Source organism: Podarcis pityusensis, assembly GCF_964106645.2.
Source record: "Podarcis pityusensis genome assembly, chromosome: 16".
In the NCBI taxonomy this organism is placed as follows: domain Eukaryota; kingdom Metazoa; phylum Chordata; class Lepidosauria; order Squamata; family Lacertidae; genus Podarcis; species Podarcis pityusensis.
The window spans coordinates 7,928,610-7,943,197 of record NC_138041.1 but is presented as its reverse complement, the minus strand read 5'-3'; the positions used below and the strand labels follow the sequence as shown (position 1 = coordinate 7,943,197).

At 50.2% G+C, this 14,588-nt stretch overlaps 1 protein-coding gene across 3 annotated transcripts in view; it reads left to right on the top strand.

The window, feature by feature from the left end:
• The window catches only part of INTS3 (integrator complex subunit 3), an 88,872-nt gene that overhangs the window by 32,228 nt on the left and 42,056 nt on the right, over positions 1-14,588 (top strand). For all 3 annotated transcript variants that reach the window (XM_080984554.1, XM_080984553.1, XM_080984555.1), the window contains 5 exons: positions 2,246-2,390; positions 3,995-4,124; positions 6,546-6,643; positions 7,466-7,657; positions 13,931-14,018. In XM_080984554.1, the coding sequence (XP_080840680.1) occupies positions 2,246-2,390; positions 3,995-4,124; positions 6,546-6,643; positions 7,466-7,657; positions 13,931-14,018 (653 nt within the window). The remainder of the gene's footprint in view (positions 1-2,245; positions 2,391-3,994; positions 4,125-6,545; positions 6,644-7,465; positions 7,658-13,930; positions 14,019-14,588) is intronic.

The window sequence follows — 14,588 nt, the reverse complement described above, 5'->3', positions numbered from 1 at the left end:
AAAGCAAGTGCTTAGCCCTTACGATGGTAGAGTTGGTGGACTTTTGGTCTGACCGAACAGGAGTCTTCTTATCTCCTTATGAGAGAAGTTTTGAAGATTTAGCAGGAGGACCTGTGGCTTCCAAAAGGCTGCTGCCGGTCAGTGTGGACAATACTGGGTTCGATAGGAACACACAATGCTGCTGTTTGTCTCCGAGATGAAATACAGGGAGCCGTACAGATGGCTGGGATGCCATCTTCATCGCTCTTGAAAGAGAATTGGACAAATCCATGGAGGGGGCTGAGACTGTCAGTGGCTGCTGGCCACAATGGCTGTGTTCTCCACTGTCAGAGGCAATATGCCTCTGAACACTAGTTGCTGGGAATCACAAGGGGGTGTGGCCTGGGGATAGGGGGTGTGGCTAAGGAGGGCGTGAAGCAAGGCCAGCCAGGGGCGTGGCTTGGGGAGAGTTGCTGCATTTGCACCCCTCACCTGAGAGCCTGGGATTCCCCAGCCCTGCCTTAAAGAACGTCACCTTCCCAGTTTCTCCTGCGGCTTGTACTGGGCTGTGGGGGATTGATAGGGGCAGAGCCTGGGACATTCCAAGGAGGGGAAGGCTACTCCTCAAAAGCTGAATGCCCCCCACATGGGGGGCTTTGTGCCACAGCAGAAAAGGCCCTACCCAAAGTCCCAGGGCCTCATTGGCAGTGTTGCTCAGGGGTTGACGACGAACGAGGAAACAGGCCCATTGCCCCAGGGGCACTGTTTCTCAAACTTGGGTCCACAGCTGTTGTTGGACCCCCACTCCCATCATCCATAGCTAGCAGGACCAGTGGTCAGGGATAATGGGAGTTGTAGTCCAACAACAGCCTGGAAGCTGAGAAGCACTGCTCTAGGGGGTGGTTCCTGGCCTGGGAATTTCGAGGATTGAGGAGAAAACTCAACTGAGGTCGGCAGAATGGAAAGCAAGGTTTTAATTAAGCGGCATAGTTGTTGTTTTTTAATGTGAAACCAAAAGCCTCCCGCTTTGGCTGCTTTAATTGGCAGCAGAAGGTGTTGTTGCTCAGGCATCCGGATCAGGGGGTGAGCCAAGCCCACCACGTCATGCGTTGGCCCTTTCTGGCACTCGGTGGCGTAACGAGCCCCGAGCTGCCTCTGGAGCACCCTCAAACCTTTCCTCTGCATCATCTGCCAGATCAATTACTCCCGAGCTCGGGCTGGAGGGCAGCGCCATGCACAGACCCCCTGACATTGGCTGCCCCCTCCTTTGCCACTCCTGCCCTTTCGCTGCTGCTGTTGTGCTGCACATCCAGTAAATAGATCGGAAGCCCTTTTGCTCCGCAAAGACCTTCCTCTTTGAGATCTTTTGAAAAGCATAACTAAAACAGATCTCTGCTTAGTAGCCGTGCTAGGGTCAGGATGAGGTATGTTTGTGGGGGCAGGATAATCTGACCATGTTGTTGTTTAGTCGTTTAGTCGTGTCCGACTCTTTGTGACCCCCTGGACCAGAGCACGCCAGGCACTCCTGTCTTCCACTGCCTCCCGCAGTTTGGTCAAACTCATGCTGGTAGCTTGGAGAACACTATCCAACCATATCGTCCTCTGTCGTCCCATTCTCCTTGTGCCCTCCATCCTTCCCAACATTAGAGTCTTCTCTTCTCATGAGGTGGCCAAAGTATTGGAGCCTCAGCTTCAGGATCTGTCCTTCCAGTGAGCACTCAGGGCTGATTTCCTTAAGAATGCATCACTTTGATCTTCTTGCAGATCTGACCATGGAGGGCATCAAAGCCTCCCCTCTCCCTCCACCCCCCAGTCTGAAATCTTAATTCAGGCTTCCTCCCAGGTTCTTAAGATTTGCCACCTTCAGCAACCAAATACCCGTTGCTGGAAACTGCAGGAGGGGAAGAGGGCTCTTGTGATCGGATCCTGCTTGCGGGTTTTTTGCAGGCGTTTGCTTGGCCTCTGTCAAAACAGGACGCTGGGCAAAATGATCCTGCAGAGCTCTTTTTATATTAGTTCAGAAGAGAACCTCCATGTCATAAGGCAGTCTACCTCTCAATGCTAGATACTGGAGACAAACAACAGGGCTCTTGCCTGGGGGCCTTCCTGGGAGAATCTGACGGGCCGCTGTGAGAACAGGATGCCGGGCCTGATCCCGCGGGGCTACTTGTACATGTTCTCAACGCCCACACTGGTTCTGAGCGGTCGGGAGGGCCGGCGTTTGCGCCGGGTTGTGGCGTGGAACTAAATGCTCCCTTCTTTGCAGGGAGTGGGTTCTGAAAAGCGCCATGCTGATTGCCATGTCCGTGTACACCTACCTCCGCCTGATCGTTGACCACCATGGCTCGCCTCCCCTGCACGCCCTGAGGCAGAAGGAGGTGGAATTCTGCATCTCCCTGCTCCGCGACCGGGTAAGGGAATCTGGGAGGTGTTTAGCTGCCTGAAGGCGTGTGGGCGGGTGCCATCTCTCAGAGGAAGGCACTTGAGGGACAAGTGACAGCCGCTTTCCAGACAGCCTCCTTTGTCGCCGCAGACACACTCGGCCCCCACTCTCCTTGTCTTCTCTGTGGGGGCCGACTTTGAAACAACACAGCCCATTGTGACTCCCGCCCGGATGAGCTTCTCTCTTCGCGTTTTGTGCCTTTGCTGCTTGTTCCTCTTAAGGAGCTGAAAGCCCAACCAATCAGGGATCACACATTAAAACACACTTAACAGAAGAGTGAAGGGACGTGGGTGGCACTGTGGGTTAAACCATAGAGCCCAGGACTTGCCGATCAGAAGGTCGGCGGTTCGAATTCCCACGACGGGGTGAGCTCCCGTTGCTCGGTCCCTGCTCCTGCCAACCTAGCAGTTTGAAAGCACGTCAAAGTGCAAGTAGATAAATAGGTACCGCTCCAGCGGGAATGTAAACGGTGTTTCCGTGCGCTGCTCTGGTTCGCCAGAAGCGGCTTAGTCATGCTGGCCACATGACCCGGAAGCCATATGCCGGCTCCCTCGGCCAATAAAGCGAGATGAGCGCCGCAACCCCAGAGTCGGCCACGACTGGACCTAATGGTCAGGGGTCCCTTTACCTTTACCTAACAGAAGAGAATTGCAGCCCTTCAAATCTTGCGGGCCTTCAACACCAAGCAGCCCTGGCCAGCATAGCCGATGGTCAGGGGTGATGGGATTTGGAGTCGAGCGACATCTGAAGGGCCACAGGTTCCCCATCCTAGTCCAAACCCCTGCCCGCAGTGTCACAGGCGACCGAGTACAACAAGATCCCCGTTGAGCTCTGGTTCCAGCAACATCTGGAGGGGCCGCAGGTTGCCCACCCTTGTTTTTACACCCCTTGCAGGAAAGTCAAGGGGGGAGGAGTAGTTTCATGCTTTGCTGTAGAGTTGTGGGGCAGCTGCAGGAAAGGCCCTGCAGTCGGGGAGAGCAAGTTATGCTCACAAATTGCCAGAAGCAAAGCCAGGAATCTGATCTGACTCTCCAGTGCTGCTAGCGATAATAGTAGTGTTCATGATTGCACCCCTGTTGCTGGCGGCCGTTGAATGCAGTTGCACCCCTGTTGCTGGCAGCCATGGATCCCGATCACCGTTTGCAATGGTGTTGACGGCCAGAGTTAGAAAAGACTCAGCCTTGGCCATTGAGCTTTGAGAAGTCCACCTTTTGAGTCTCCCTCCCAGGTCGTGATCGAGGGTCAGGCTCAGAATTTATAGCGCTGCCTGTTTGTTTGTACAACAGCAACCATTTCTTTTTTTAAATTTATTTTATCTTTTTAATGCGGCAGCTGACCTTGCTTGTCACCCTGCCTCTTCGGAACCTGCTATCTTCAAAGGGGGGAAGACCATCTGCCCGAGGAAAGGCCTTTTCAGCCGACGGGTGGGATGAATCATCCCCTTTTTGGGGCTTTGCCAGGGTTTTAGGAACTGAATGTTCCCCAAAGCGCACACTCTGTCCGTATCCCTGTGCCTGAGAACAATAATGACTCCCCCCCCCCCTTCTCCTCCCTCTTCCTTCCTACCCCAAGTTTATGGATTGCCTTATGATTGGCCGAGATCTGGTGAGGCTTCTGCAGAACGTTGCTAGGATACCCGAGTTTGAACAGCTCTGGAAGGACATTATCCACAGCCCACAGGCGCTGAGTCCCCAGTTCACAGGTAGGTGATGAAGTTCCGGAACGTTATGGACTAGCTCCTTCCAGAGGCTGAGTGCTTTTTTAAAATTTCCCTGTTATTTGTCAACAGTGAGTTGAATCCAATGTCAGTCCTGCTCGTGGTAGTCCCTTTGAAATAGATGAGCATGACTAGCTCAGGTCTGGTGGGTCTACTCTTGAGTAGAACATAGTTGGGTCCAACCCGGTGTATCTGTGCCGACCCATAACCAAAGTTCTCTACTGCCCCCTGTGCCTTGTTCTGGAAAAGGAGCCCCTTCTAGTTTTGAGGGGTTAGCAAATTTATGTATTTGTTTCACAAAATTTATGTACCATTTGATTGTAAGGGGGGGACGACAACCCTCAAAGAGGTTTTGAAAAAGAGTAAGGAGGAAGGGTTAAAACCACAGAGGTTAAACCACAGAGCCTAGGACTTGCCGATCAGAAGGTTGGGGGTTCGAATCCCCACGACGGGGTGAGCTCCCATTGCTCGGTCCCTAATCCTGCCAACCTAGCAGTTCGAAAGCACGTCAAAGTGCAAGTAGATAAATAGGTACCGCTCTGGTGGGAAGGTAAACGGCGTTTCCGTGCGCTGTTCTGGTTCGCCAGAAGCGGCTTAGTCATGCTGGCCACATGACCCGGAAGCTGTATGCCGGCTCCCTCGGCCAGTAAAGCGAGATGAGCGCCGCAACCCCAGAGTCATCTGCGACTGGACCTAAAGGTCAGGGGCCCCTTTATCTTTAAGGAGGAAGAAGCTGACAGGCAGTGCCACCCCCTGGAGAATTACAGAAATGTAGAGTTGGAAGGGAACCAAAATGTCATCTGGTCCAACCCCCCCTCACCCCCCCTCAATGCAGAAATCCAACAGCTGAAGGATCCCTGCCTCCAGGATGGGAGCTGGCAGTGAGGCCTAGTGGGTTGGCCTCAACTGGGCAGGGGACATACAGCTTTTTGGTCTGGCAGATCAGAGTTCGGTGCATCTTTGCTGCGCTTCGAAGATTCCTCCACCCGAGAGAGAAGGCAATTTAGGCTGCTCCTCCCTTCTGCCTCCTGTGGCTCAGCGCCCCAAGGGCCGTCAGTTACCTCTAGCAACCATCCGCCCCTGGCTGCCTTTCGGCCTGATTCCAGGCAAATTAAGATGCAAAGCCCTTAGCAGCACTCTCTGAATTGCGCCTCTGGGGGGCTTCTTCGAAGGGCCATATTCAAGACATTCTAGAAGGGGTTGACCCGTGGGAGATCTCACGCCACGTTCCTCCCGACGGGTGGTTTTTGTTTCTTTCCCCACGGGAAGCGCTTTAACTAAGCAAGTTTTTAAAGGGGAGGCAGCTGTCCTTCATCCAAGGAGCTCCTTCCCACATGGCCCTCTGTCAACAAGTGGAATTGTTTCAATACCACCGGTTCGGCTTTGAAGCACGCAGAACTTTCCCCTGCTCTTGACAGCCCTCCCGATGGGGTGGCAGGCCCACGTCAAGTCTTGAACGAAACACGGCGCTCCCTTGGACCGGGAGAACTGGGTTTGCAGATTTTGACCCTAACGTGTCGGCTTGGGTCAACTCCCACTGTTTATGTATTGAGCCGGGTGGGAAACAGAGGCGAGCGAAAGACCCTCGTACGAAGGCAAGCGAGGAGGAGAAAGCCATGCATAAAACGATGCACACTGAGGAGAAAGCGGATAAGGATAGATTTTTCTTCCTTGCCATCACTGGGATCCATTGGGGTCATCCAAGGAAACTGGTGAAAGATTCAGGGTAGACGAAAGGAATAACAATAATAATAAATTTTATTTATACCCCGCCCTCCCCAGCCAAGACCGGGCTCAGGGTGGCTAACAACCAATAATAAAAACAAGTTGATTAAAATACAATTTTAAAAGCAAGATTAAAATACAACATTAAAACATTAGGATGCAGCCTCTTCACAAGAGGAGAAAGGAAAAAGAAAGAGGGGGAGGGAATCAAACTGATTCTAAGCCAAAGGCCAGGTGGAACAACTCTGTCTTACAGGAAAGCGTTGGCACAAAGTTAAACTGTGGAATTTGCAACTTTAAACCTGGTTTAGTGATGGCCACCGATTTTGATGTCTTTAAAAGACAAAGCTCATGGAGGATGAAGCGATCGACGGCTGCTAGACATGATGACTATAGTGGAACTGTTGGGGGCCTCTGAAGACCAGTCGCTGGGGATCACAAGTGGCTGGCCACTGGAAACAAGAGGCTGGCTGGATCAGCCTTTGGCCTGATCCTGCGGGGCTCTTCTTAGGAGCTTATGACCTGTGTTCTGGGGCTGATCCTTGCGTGTAAAGATGCGTCCCTCGCTGTATGAGACGCCTGCTGATTTAGTAGCTTTTGTGGCTGGCAGTGTGCCTTAAATCTAATTTTCCTTTTCTTTCTTTCTCTCCCCACTCCCCCTTCCTGCCTTCCCCAACACAGGCGTTTTGCAACTCTTACAGTCTCGGACTTCGCGCAAGTTCCTGGCTTGCCGCCTCACGCCCGACATGGAGACCAAGCTGCTCTTCATGACCTCCCGGGTAACACCTTTTTTTTTTGTTGGTTGCACTTTTGGGTATGCAAGCCTCCCGAAACAGTTTACAACAACCCATTATTATTAATATTTAACACTTACAGAGCAGGGGAAGATCTCAAAAGGGCACCGTAGCACCTACTGGTGCCACTCTGTCAACCCCTGGCCTTATGTGGTTACCACGAATTCCATCCCCTCTTATTTCCCTTCCCATCTTCACCCCAACTGAGTTCATGCAACTTGATGCTTATAGGACAGCCACTACAGAGCAGTATAGCTCAGTTCTGGAGGACCTCCTTTGCAAACAGAGAGTCTCAGATTCAAATCCCTGGCATCAAGGGTTAAAAGTGGCTTAGGCAGCAGGCGAGGTGGAAGCCAGTCAGAGTAGACAAATAGTAGGCTAAACGGACTAATGGTCTGAGTCAGTATATGGCAGCTTCCTAAAGGCTCCTAGTCATCTGCATCCCCATCTACAGACACCAAAGGCAGTTCTGCTGTCGCGTTCACACCGACCAACCAAAAATGGTTGTTTCCAAGCACTACAGAGAATAAAACAGTGCCGGACATACACTGTTTTTTCAATGGAATGGCTGCAAAATTCCATTTTCCAATAGGCTGTGTGTGGGTTGTTTTTCTAAATCAGATTCAAACTTTGTGGAAGTTTCTAGCCTTCATGGCTGGAAACTATTCATGGAATCGTGTGGGTTATGCCTGGTGAAAAGAAAAACCAGGAAATGTAGAAGGATGCCTGAATTAAAGAGTTCAGGTGTTGATGGGCCCCAATAGCATGGCACCTTCCGACCTCCCTCTCTCCCTCGTCTCCCTCCAGGTGCGCTTTGGCCAGCAGAAGCGCTACCAAGACTGGTTCCAGCGGCAGTACCTCTCCACCCCGGACAGCCAGTCCCTGCGCTGCGACCTCATCCGCTACATCTGCGGGGTGGTGCACCCGTCCAACGAGGTGCTGAGCTCCGACATCCTCCCTCGCTGGGCCATCATTGGCTGGCTGCTCACCACCTGCACGGTAAGGCGGCTCACTGGGACGAGAGCGCAGGCAACACCGGAGGGTTTCCTCCCAGGTTTTGCAGGCAGAGCTCCGTCGAACCGGAAGAGCTGCGTGTGGGTGTTTGTGAACATTCTGCATCACCCAGAGAGCACCTGTCGGCTGCCTTGCTGTCCCCAGCATCCTGTTCCCACAGTGGCCGCCCAGGTAGCTCCAGTGGGAAACCCTCAAGCCACCAATGTAGACGTCTCCGAAAGACGATTAGACAAATTCGTGGAGGGAAGGGCTATTGATGACTATGGACTATGCTCTGCCTTCCACAGTTGGAGCCAACAGCTCTTCTGAATACCAGTTGCTGGAAACCAAAGGTGGAAAGAGCTGCTCTTAAGCTTGAATCTTGCTTGCATGTTTCCCATCGCACCATCCACTTGGCCACTGTGAGAACAGGACGCTGGACTAGATGGGTCCTTTTGGGCCTGATCCTGCAAGGCTGGCTTCCCCCAGCCATTCTGGGATACTTCCAACACATATAAAAACAAATAAAACCCCAGACATTAAAAACTTCCCGATACAGAGCTGCCTTCAGATGTCTTCTAAAAGTTGTGTACGTATTTATTTCCTGGACATCTGATGGGAGGGTGTTCCAAAGGGAGGGTGCCACTACCAAGAAGACCCTCTGCCTGGTTCCCTGTAACCTCACTTCTCGCAGTGAGGGAACCGCCAGAAGGCCCTCAGAGCCTTCTGAACGGTGGGGGTGGAGACGCTCCTTCAGGTATACAGGGCCGAGGCCATTGGTAGCCTTAACAATGGCAAGAATAGACCTAGCGCTACTCACAGTAGACCCATTGAAATTAATGGACCTGCTTAGCTTAGGCCTATTAAATTTAATGGGCCTACTCTGATTAAAATGTGATTAGCTACAATCCAACACCGTTATTTTTTCTAAAACAACATACATTACTCGGACACCACCCCTCCTAGCTTTTCTACAGAATCTCATTCCTCAAGGCGCTCTGGCCGTGATGCCCCAGGAAATGTTTCTGGATCCTGCTACTCGTTTCTGTAATCGCCCTGTTCTTTTAAAGTGAGGTTTGTGTCTGGGAAGCCAAGAACAACACCGTCAAGACCAGCTGCTGCAAAAAATAATAATAATGTGGTGATAATAATCTCAGCAATAATAGATTTCCAAGAAATTCAAGAGCGGGTATTTTTAGCTCTCCAAATCCAACCGGTGTTATTTATTTGCTTTAACGCAGCAGAGATGTCTAACCTGGGCCTAGCAGCTTACAAGGGCTGCATTGATACCTGCGATGGGGTCCAGCTACAAATGCATCTCTGCCCTCACCTGAACGAGCCAGTTTCCATTCAGGGTACACCAAGAAAGCCTTCCTGGATCAGGCCAGGCCCATCTAGTCCAGCGTCCTGTTCTCACCGCAGCAAGCCAAGTGCCCAGATGCAAAATTTTCCAGTTTTGGGTTAAACCACAGAGCCTAGGACTTGCCGATCAGAAGGTCGGCGGTTCGAATCCCCGCGACGGGGTGAGCTCCCGTTGCTCGGTCCCTGCTCCTGCCAACCTAGCAATTCGAAAGCACGTCAAAGTGCAAGTAGATAAATAGGTACCGCTCCGGCGGGAAGGTAAACGGCGTTTCCGTGCGCTGCTCTGGTTCGCCAGAAGCGGCTTAGTCATGCTGGCCACATGACCCAGAAGCTGTACGCCGGCTCCCTCGGCCAATAAAGCGAGATGAGCGCCGCAACCCCAGAGTCGGTCACGACTGGACCTAATGGTCAGGGGTCCCTTTACCTTTACCTAAATGCTGTGGACCCCCCTACTTTTGAAAACGTTGATATCTCTGCGGTAGTTTTCGTTACGTCGACGGTGCCGCCGTACCCTTCAACATGTCCCAGAGCAAAACCGGGACATGCGTCTTCTGGGCCTTGCTCTCGCACAAGTCACGTGACCCGCACAAGAGCACAGTGCATTTGGGGGCCCCACGATCTCTCATGTTTTTTGGGAGCTCCCCAAAAACAGGATGTCCCAGACAGTTGATGGGTGTGTGTTGCCCCTGTGGTCTGTGGACCACCAGTTCAAAAGCACTGCCCCTAGTGGGAAGCTCACCAGCAGAATTGAACGCAAGGATGCCTTTCCTTTCGGTGGTTTCCTGCAACTGGCATTCATGGCCACAACACCGCCTCTGGCAGTGGAGATAGAAGATAGCCATTGTGGCCTGTAGCCATTGGCAGCGTTGCCCTCCATGAAGCCGTCCGAGTTGGTAGCCATCTCCGCCTCCTGCGGGCGGGGGGGGGGGAAGAGACGTGGCCATCACCTGGCTCTGCCGGTGGCAGATCTGTTGTCCTCCCCCCTCGTTCGCTCGCTCTCACACACGCACACATTAACATTCCCAGCCCCTCTGACTCTGCCGCTTAATTGCCACTGGCTTCCCAGCTAATTAAGGTCTGCAGCCTGGCTTGACTCTCCGACAACGCAGACCACATTTCATTTGCCTGATGGTTATTGGAAGGGATGGAGGCGAGGCAGCTAATGAACAAAGGGAATTAAAAGCTGGGGCTTTGGAACGGCCTCTCTGAACAAGTTTGGCAGGGCGCTGCTTCTAGGGGAGAGGCGAAGACCGCCCAGAGTGGCGTGGCACAACCCAGTCAGATGGGCGGGGTACAAATAATAAAATTATTATTAAGGCTTTTTTTCTGGAACCCCCCTTGCAAACCTTTAGAGCTGCGGGGGGTTTGTAGAAGGAAGGGAAGGGTCTTGTTTTCCCTGCATAAGGCATTTCCTCGTTTCCTTAACGGGAGGCTAGATATCCCTAATAAACTGCCTTTCTCTTGGGTGGGTTTCCTGCTATGTTTATGAGCAGGTTGCCATTTCTGAGGCATTGAAATAAGGTTCCCCTCTTCCAAATCAAATCAAATTGGCTGCCGACTCTGGCTGCAACCTCTCGACCTCAGCCACTCTCTCAAGTCACTTGATGACAATTTAGCCGCAGAAAGCTCACACTCTCCGCTCTTGCAGTCGTTCTGGTCGAGGACACCTGGCACACTGCCCCTCTGCTCTGGATTGCCATCGCAGGCCGTTTGAGCAGAGTGCATTTTTGGCAGCCCCGCTGGAGGGGAGCTTGCTGATATTCCCTCGGAAGTCCAGGGGTCAAGCCACTGAGCTGCCTGGAAGGGGCTCCATGGCTCCATCTGTGGGGCGTTGCATGACCTTAGAAGGCTCTTAACGATTGGGGACCAGAAAGCCACAAGGGTCGGTTAACCCCTCATGTCCCCAGCCGATCTCTGAGGTCGGGTCGTCGTTATTGGTCCCGTACATGGCTCTGATCTGCTGTGTGTTTAGTATTATGGGCCCCCTTTGATGAAACTCCCTTCTAGCTTAGGTCAGGCAGGTCCCCTCTCTCTGTTGAACTTCTGACGCCTACCAAAGACTTTAAAATTCTTGGTACAGTGGTACCTCGGGTTAAGTACTTAATTTGTTCTGGAGGTCCGTTCTTAACCTGAAGCTGTTCCTAAGCTGAAGCACCACTTTAGCTAATGGGGCCTCCTGCTGCCGCCATGCCGCCGGAGCACAATTTCTGTTCTCATCCTGAAGCAAAGTTCTTAACCTGAAGCGCTATTTCTGGGTTAGCGGAGTCTGTATCTTGAAGCGTATGTAACCTGAAGCGTATGTAACCTGAGGTACCACTGTACTTTGGTAATCCACTTGGAAACCATTGTGGTTAAGTGGTATATCAGTTGTTTAAATAAAAATAAATAGATTTAGTCACCAGGCAGAGATGTTCTGGCTGATAGTTTTGAACCTTTCCAGCCCTTACAGGCCTCTCTCCTGTCCAGTTTTTGGGAATGAGGCTGCCCTTGATTCCTGCCAGCTCTGGTTTTTGTGTTGAAACCAGCCCAGTTTGCTCAAGAGTTGATTTTTTTTCCTTGGAAACAAAAGACTCAGTTATATGTGAATAGCCACCTTTCTCAGTGCTGTTCGGATGTGTTTGTGTCCCCTCCTCCAACTCTTATTCCTTCCTGTGTTGTTTATTTTACTTATTCTATTCGGACACTTTCCCCCATCCATTGATCCTCCGAGCGGCTTAACGAAACTTCAATAAAATGTATGAGAAATAAATAAATTAGAACAATACCATCCGTAGAAATAACCACATTTTTAAAAAATGAAAAATCGACAGCACAAGCAATGCAGGATCCAGGTTCTGTCTGAGACCATGTGAACATGTGTGGTGTGATGTCATGACGCCACCGTGCCTGATGCGATGACATCATCAGACATCGCCTAGCGCATTCCCCTTGGGCATTGAGTCAGACTCGGCGACGCAGTGTCCTCGCCGAGGGCATTTTAAAGAAGTAAAGCTCTTTCCCAACATTGCCGGAAAGGAGAGGGGCGTGTTTTGGCACCACCCATGAAAACTATTAAGCCCTTTGAACATTTTTTACTTTCGCAAACTCTGAGCGTAACTCCGGTGTGGTTTCCCGAGGCCCAGGCTCTGCGGTCTTGGTGGCTGCCCTCAAGGCAACTGGGGCTTAGCCCAGCTGGCAACTGGAGAAGGGTGAATAAGCGGCTGCACATCCTTATTATGCAGCAGCGTCGCTTATCCTGAAACAGAAGGAAGCCCTGTGGGATGTGTGCGAGTGTTGTCCCTGCCTCTCCAATAACTAACCGTAAAGTTGGCAAAAATGTACAAAAATCTATCTAAGTTATGCTGGAAATGTAGGGATAGCAAAACAACAACAACAAACCTATGGTTACGCGAAACATACTCAATAAACACACAAGACGTAACCGGCTGTACTTCTGAATAAATAAGGTATACAGTGGTACCTCAGGTTAAGTACTTAATTCGTTCCGGAGGTCCGTACTTAACCTGAAACTGTTCTTAACCTGAAGCACCACTTTAGCTAATGGGGCCTCCTGCTGCTGCTGCTGCCGCGCCGCCGGAGCCCGATTTCTGTTCTCATCCTGAAGCAAAGTTCTTAACCTGAAGCACTATTTCTGGGTTAGCAGAGTCTGTAACCTGAAGCGTATGTAACCCGAGGTACCACTGTACTATTCATTGTGTCAATTGTAGATATTGGACTCTATGAACAGACAGGTGGAATAAACACTTATACATGTATGGACCTTATGCATGAACTGACTAGAGAATGAACTGATCCATTGGGTCTTCTGCTTTTTTCGTTGAACTTTATGAGACTTCGGTTGAAATCTACAATTGATACAATGAACAGTATACCATATTTATTCAAAAGTACAGCCGGTTATGTCTTGTGTGTTTATTGGAAATGTAAGGATAGCGAGGGTACCTTTTACCATATGTGGTGGCCATGTAAAGGGCTTCTGGGAAATGATATATAATGAACTGAAGAAACCGTTTAAGATAACGTTTACTAAAAAAAAACCAACCAGAAGCCTTTTTACTAGGTTTAACAGGAAATACCAAGAGACCTAAAAAGACAGTTTGTGTATGCGACAACAGCTGCAAGAATGTTAGCCCAGATGTGGAAGGAGGAGAAGGTCCCAACCAAAGGAAGAGTAGATTACCAAAATGATGGACTATGCCGAAATGGCAAAGATGACAAAAAACGTAATCAAGAATGGGAAAATTTTGTAGAATACCTTAAAAGCCACCGTAGTTACTTAGAAACATTAGCAGGATTGATATAACATTTCTGAAGTAAAATGATCTGAAGTAGTAAATAAGGAGATGAAATAGAATGCATAGATATAATTTCAGTGGTACCTTGGTTTACGAACTTAATCCCTTCCGGAAGTCCGTTCTTAAACCAAGGTGTGCTTTCTCATAGCAGCGGGGGAACCCAATTTACAAATGGAACACACTCAACATGTTCTGCTTCCAAGGCAAAGTTCACAAACCAAAACACCTACTTCCGGGTTTGCAGCGTTCTTAATCCAAGTTGTTCATAAACTAAGCTATTCATAAACTAAGGTACCACTGTATATGCAAGAAAAGAGGGTAAAATATGGAAACCAGCAGGGGACAGGGGAAAGTGCGAGGGGTTTGTATAACCCCAGTCCTGTAAATACGAAAAATGTTTGGAGTGTATGGAAATAATGTGAATATAAAAAACTGAAAGGGGGGACAAAAGAACTAACTGCCTGGCTCTGCAGCCTCTAGCACTGGCTATAGAGGGGGAATTTAATCTCTGGGACCCAGGATTGCTTCCTCAAGCCCCCCACACTGTGCAGCTGATCTGGCAGGCGCAGACGAAACAGGTGTTGCAGTTGTATTCATAGTCTCTCTTTTCTACCCTTTCCAGTCCAACGTAGCTGCATCCAACGCCAAGCTGGCCTTGTTCTACGACTGGCTATTCTTCAACCCCGAGAAGGACAGCATCATGAACATCGGTATGGAGAAACCCCTCCCTCCCTTGCTTCCTTGGGGCTGCCTGTGTCCCTTCTCCTGTCTCACACACCTAGGTTCCAGCCTCTTTCCAGCCCAATCTATAACGGAGAGGTTGTTGCAATTGGCGTCCAAGGGATGCGTAGCAAATGTCACCTTCTCTAAATTATTATTATCATTAAAAACAGCTGCTATTATTATTATTATTATTATTATTATTATTATTATTAGTATTATTTTATGCATTTGTCTCTTTTTCTACGGAAAGCCACCCAAAACAACTTAAAAAACCAAACATGACCCCCATCCCATCTGTGCTGTACATTTCAAGCGCTATGGTACCATGTTAACAACCATGACTCCCTCCCCCTGCAAAGAATCCTGGGAATTGTAGTTTAAGGGTGCTGAGAGTTGGTAGCAGACATGCGCCTCGTTCCCCTACAGTTCCCAGAGTTGCCTGGGAAGAGGGTTTGATTGTTAAGCCACTCTCGGAATTGTATAAGACGAAAAGAATGTTCAAAAATTGAGGTCGTCTTATACATGGATAGTTCAGAGTGGGGACGGGTGATTGGTTG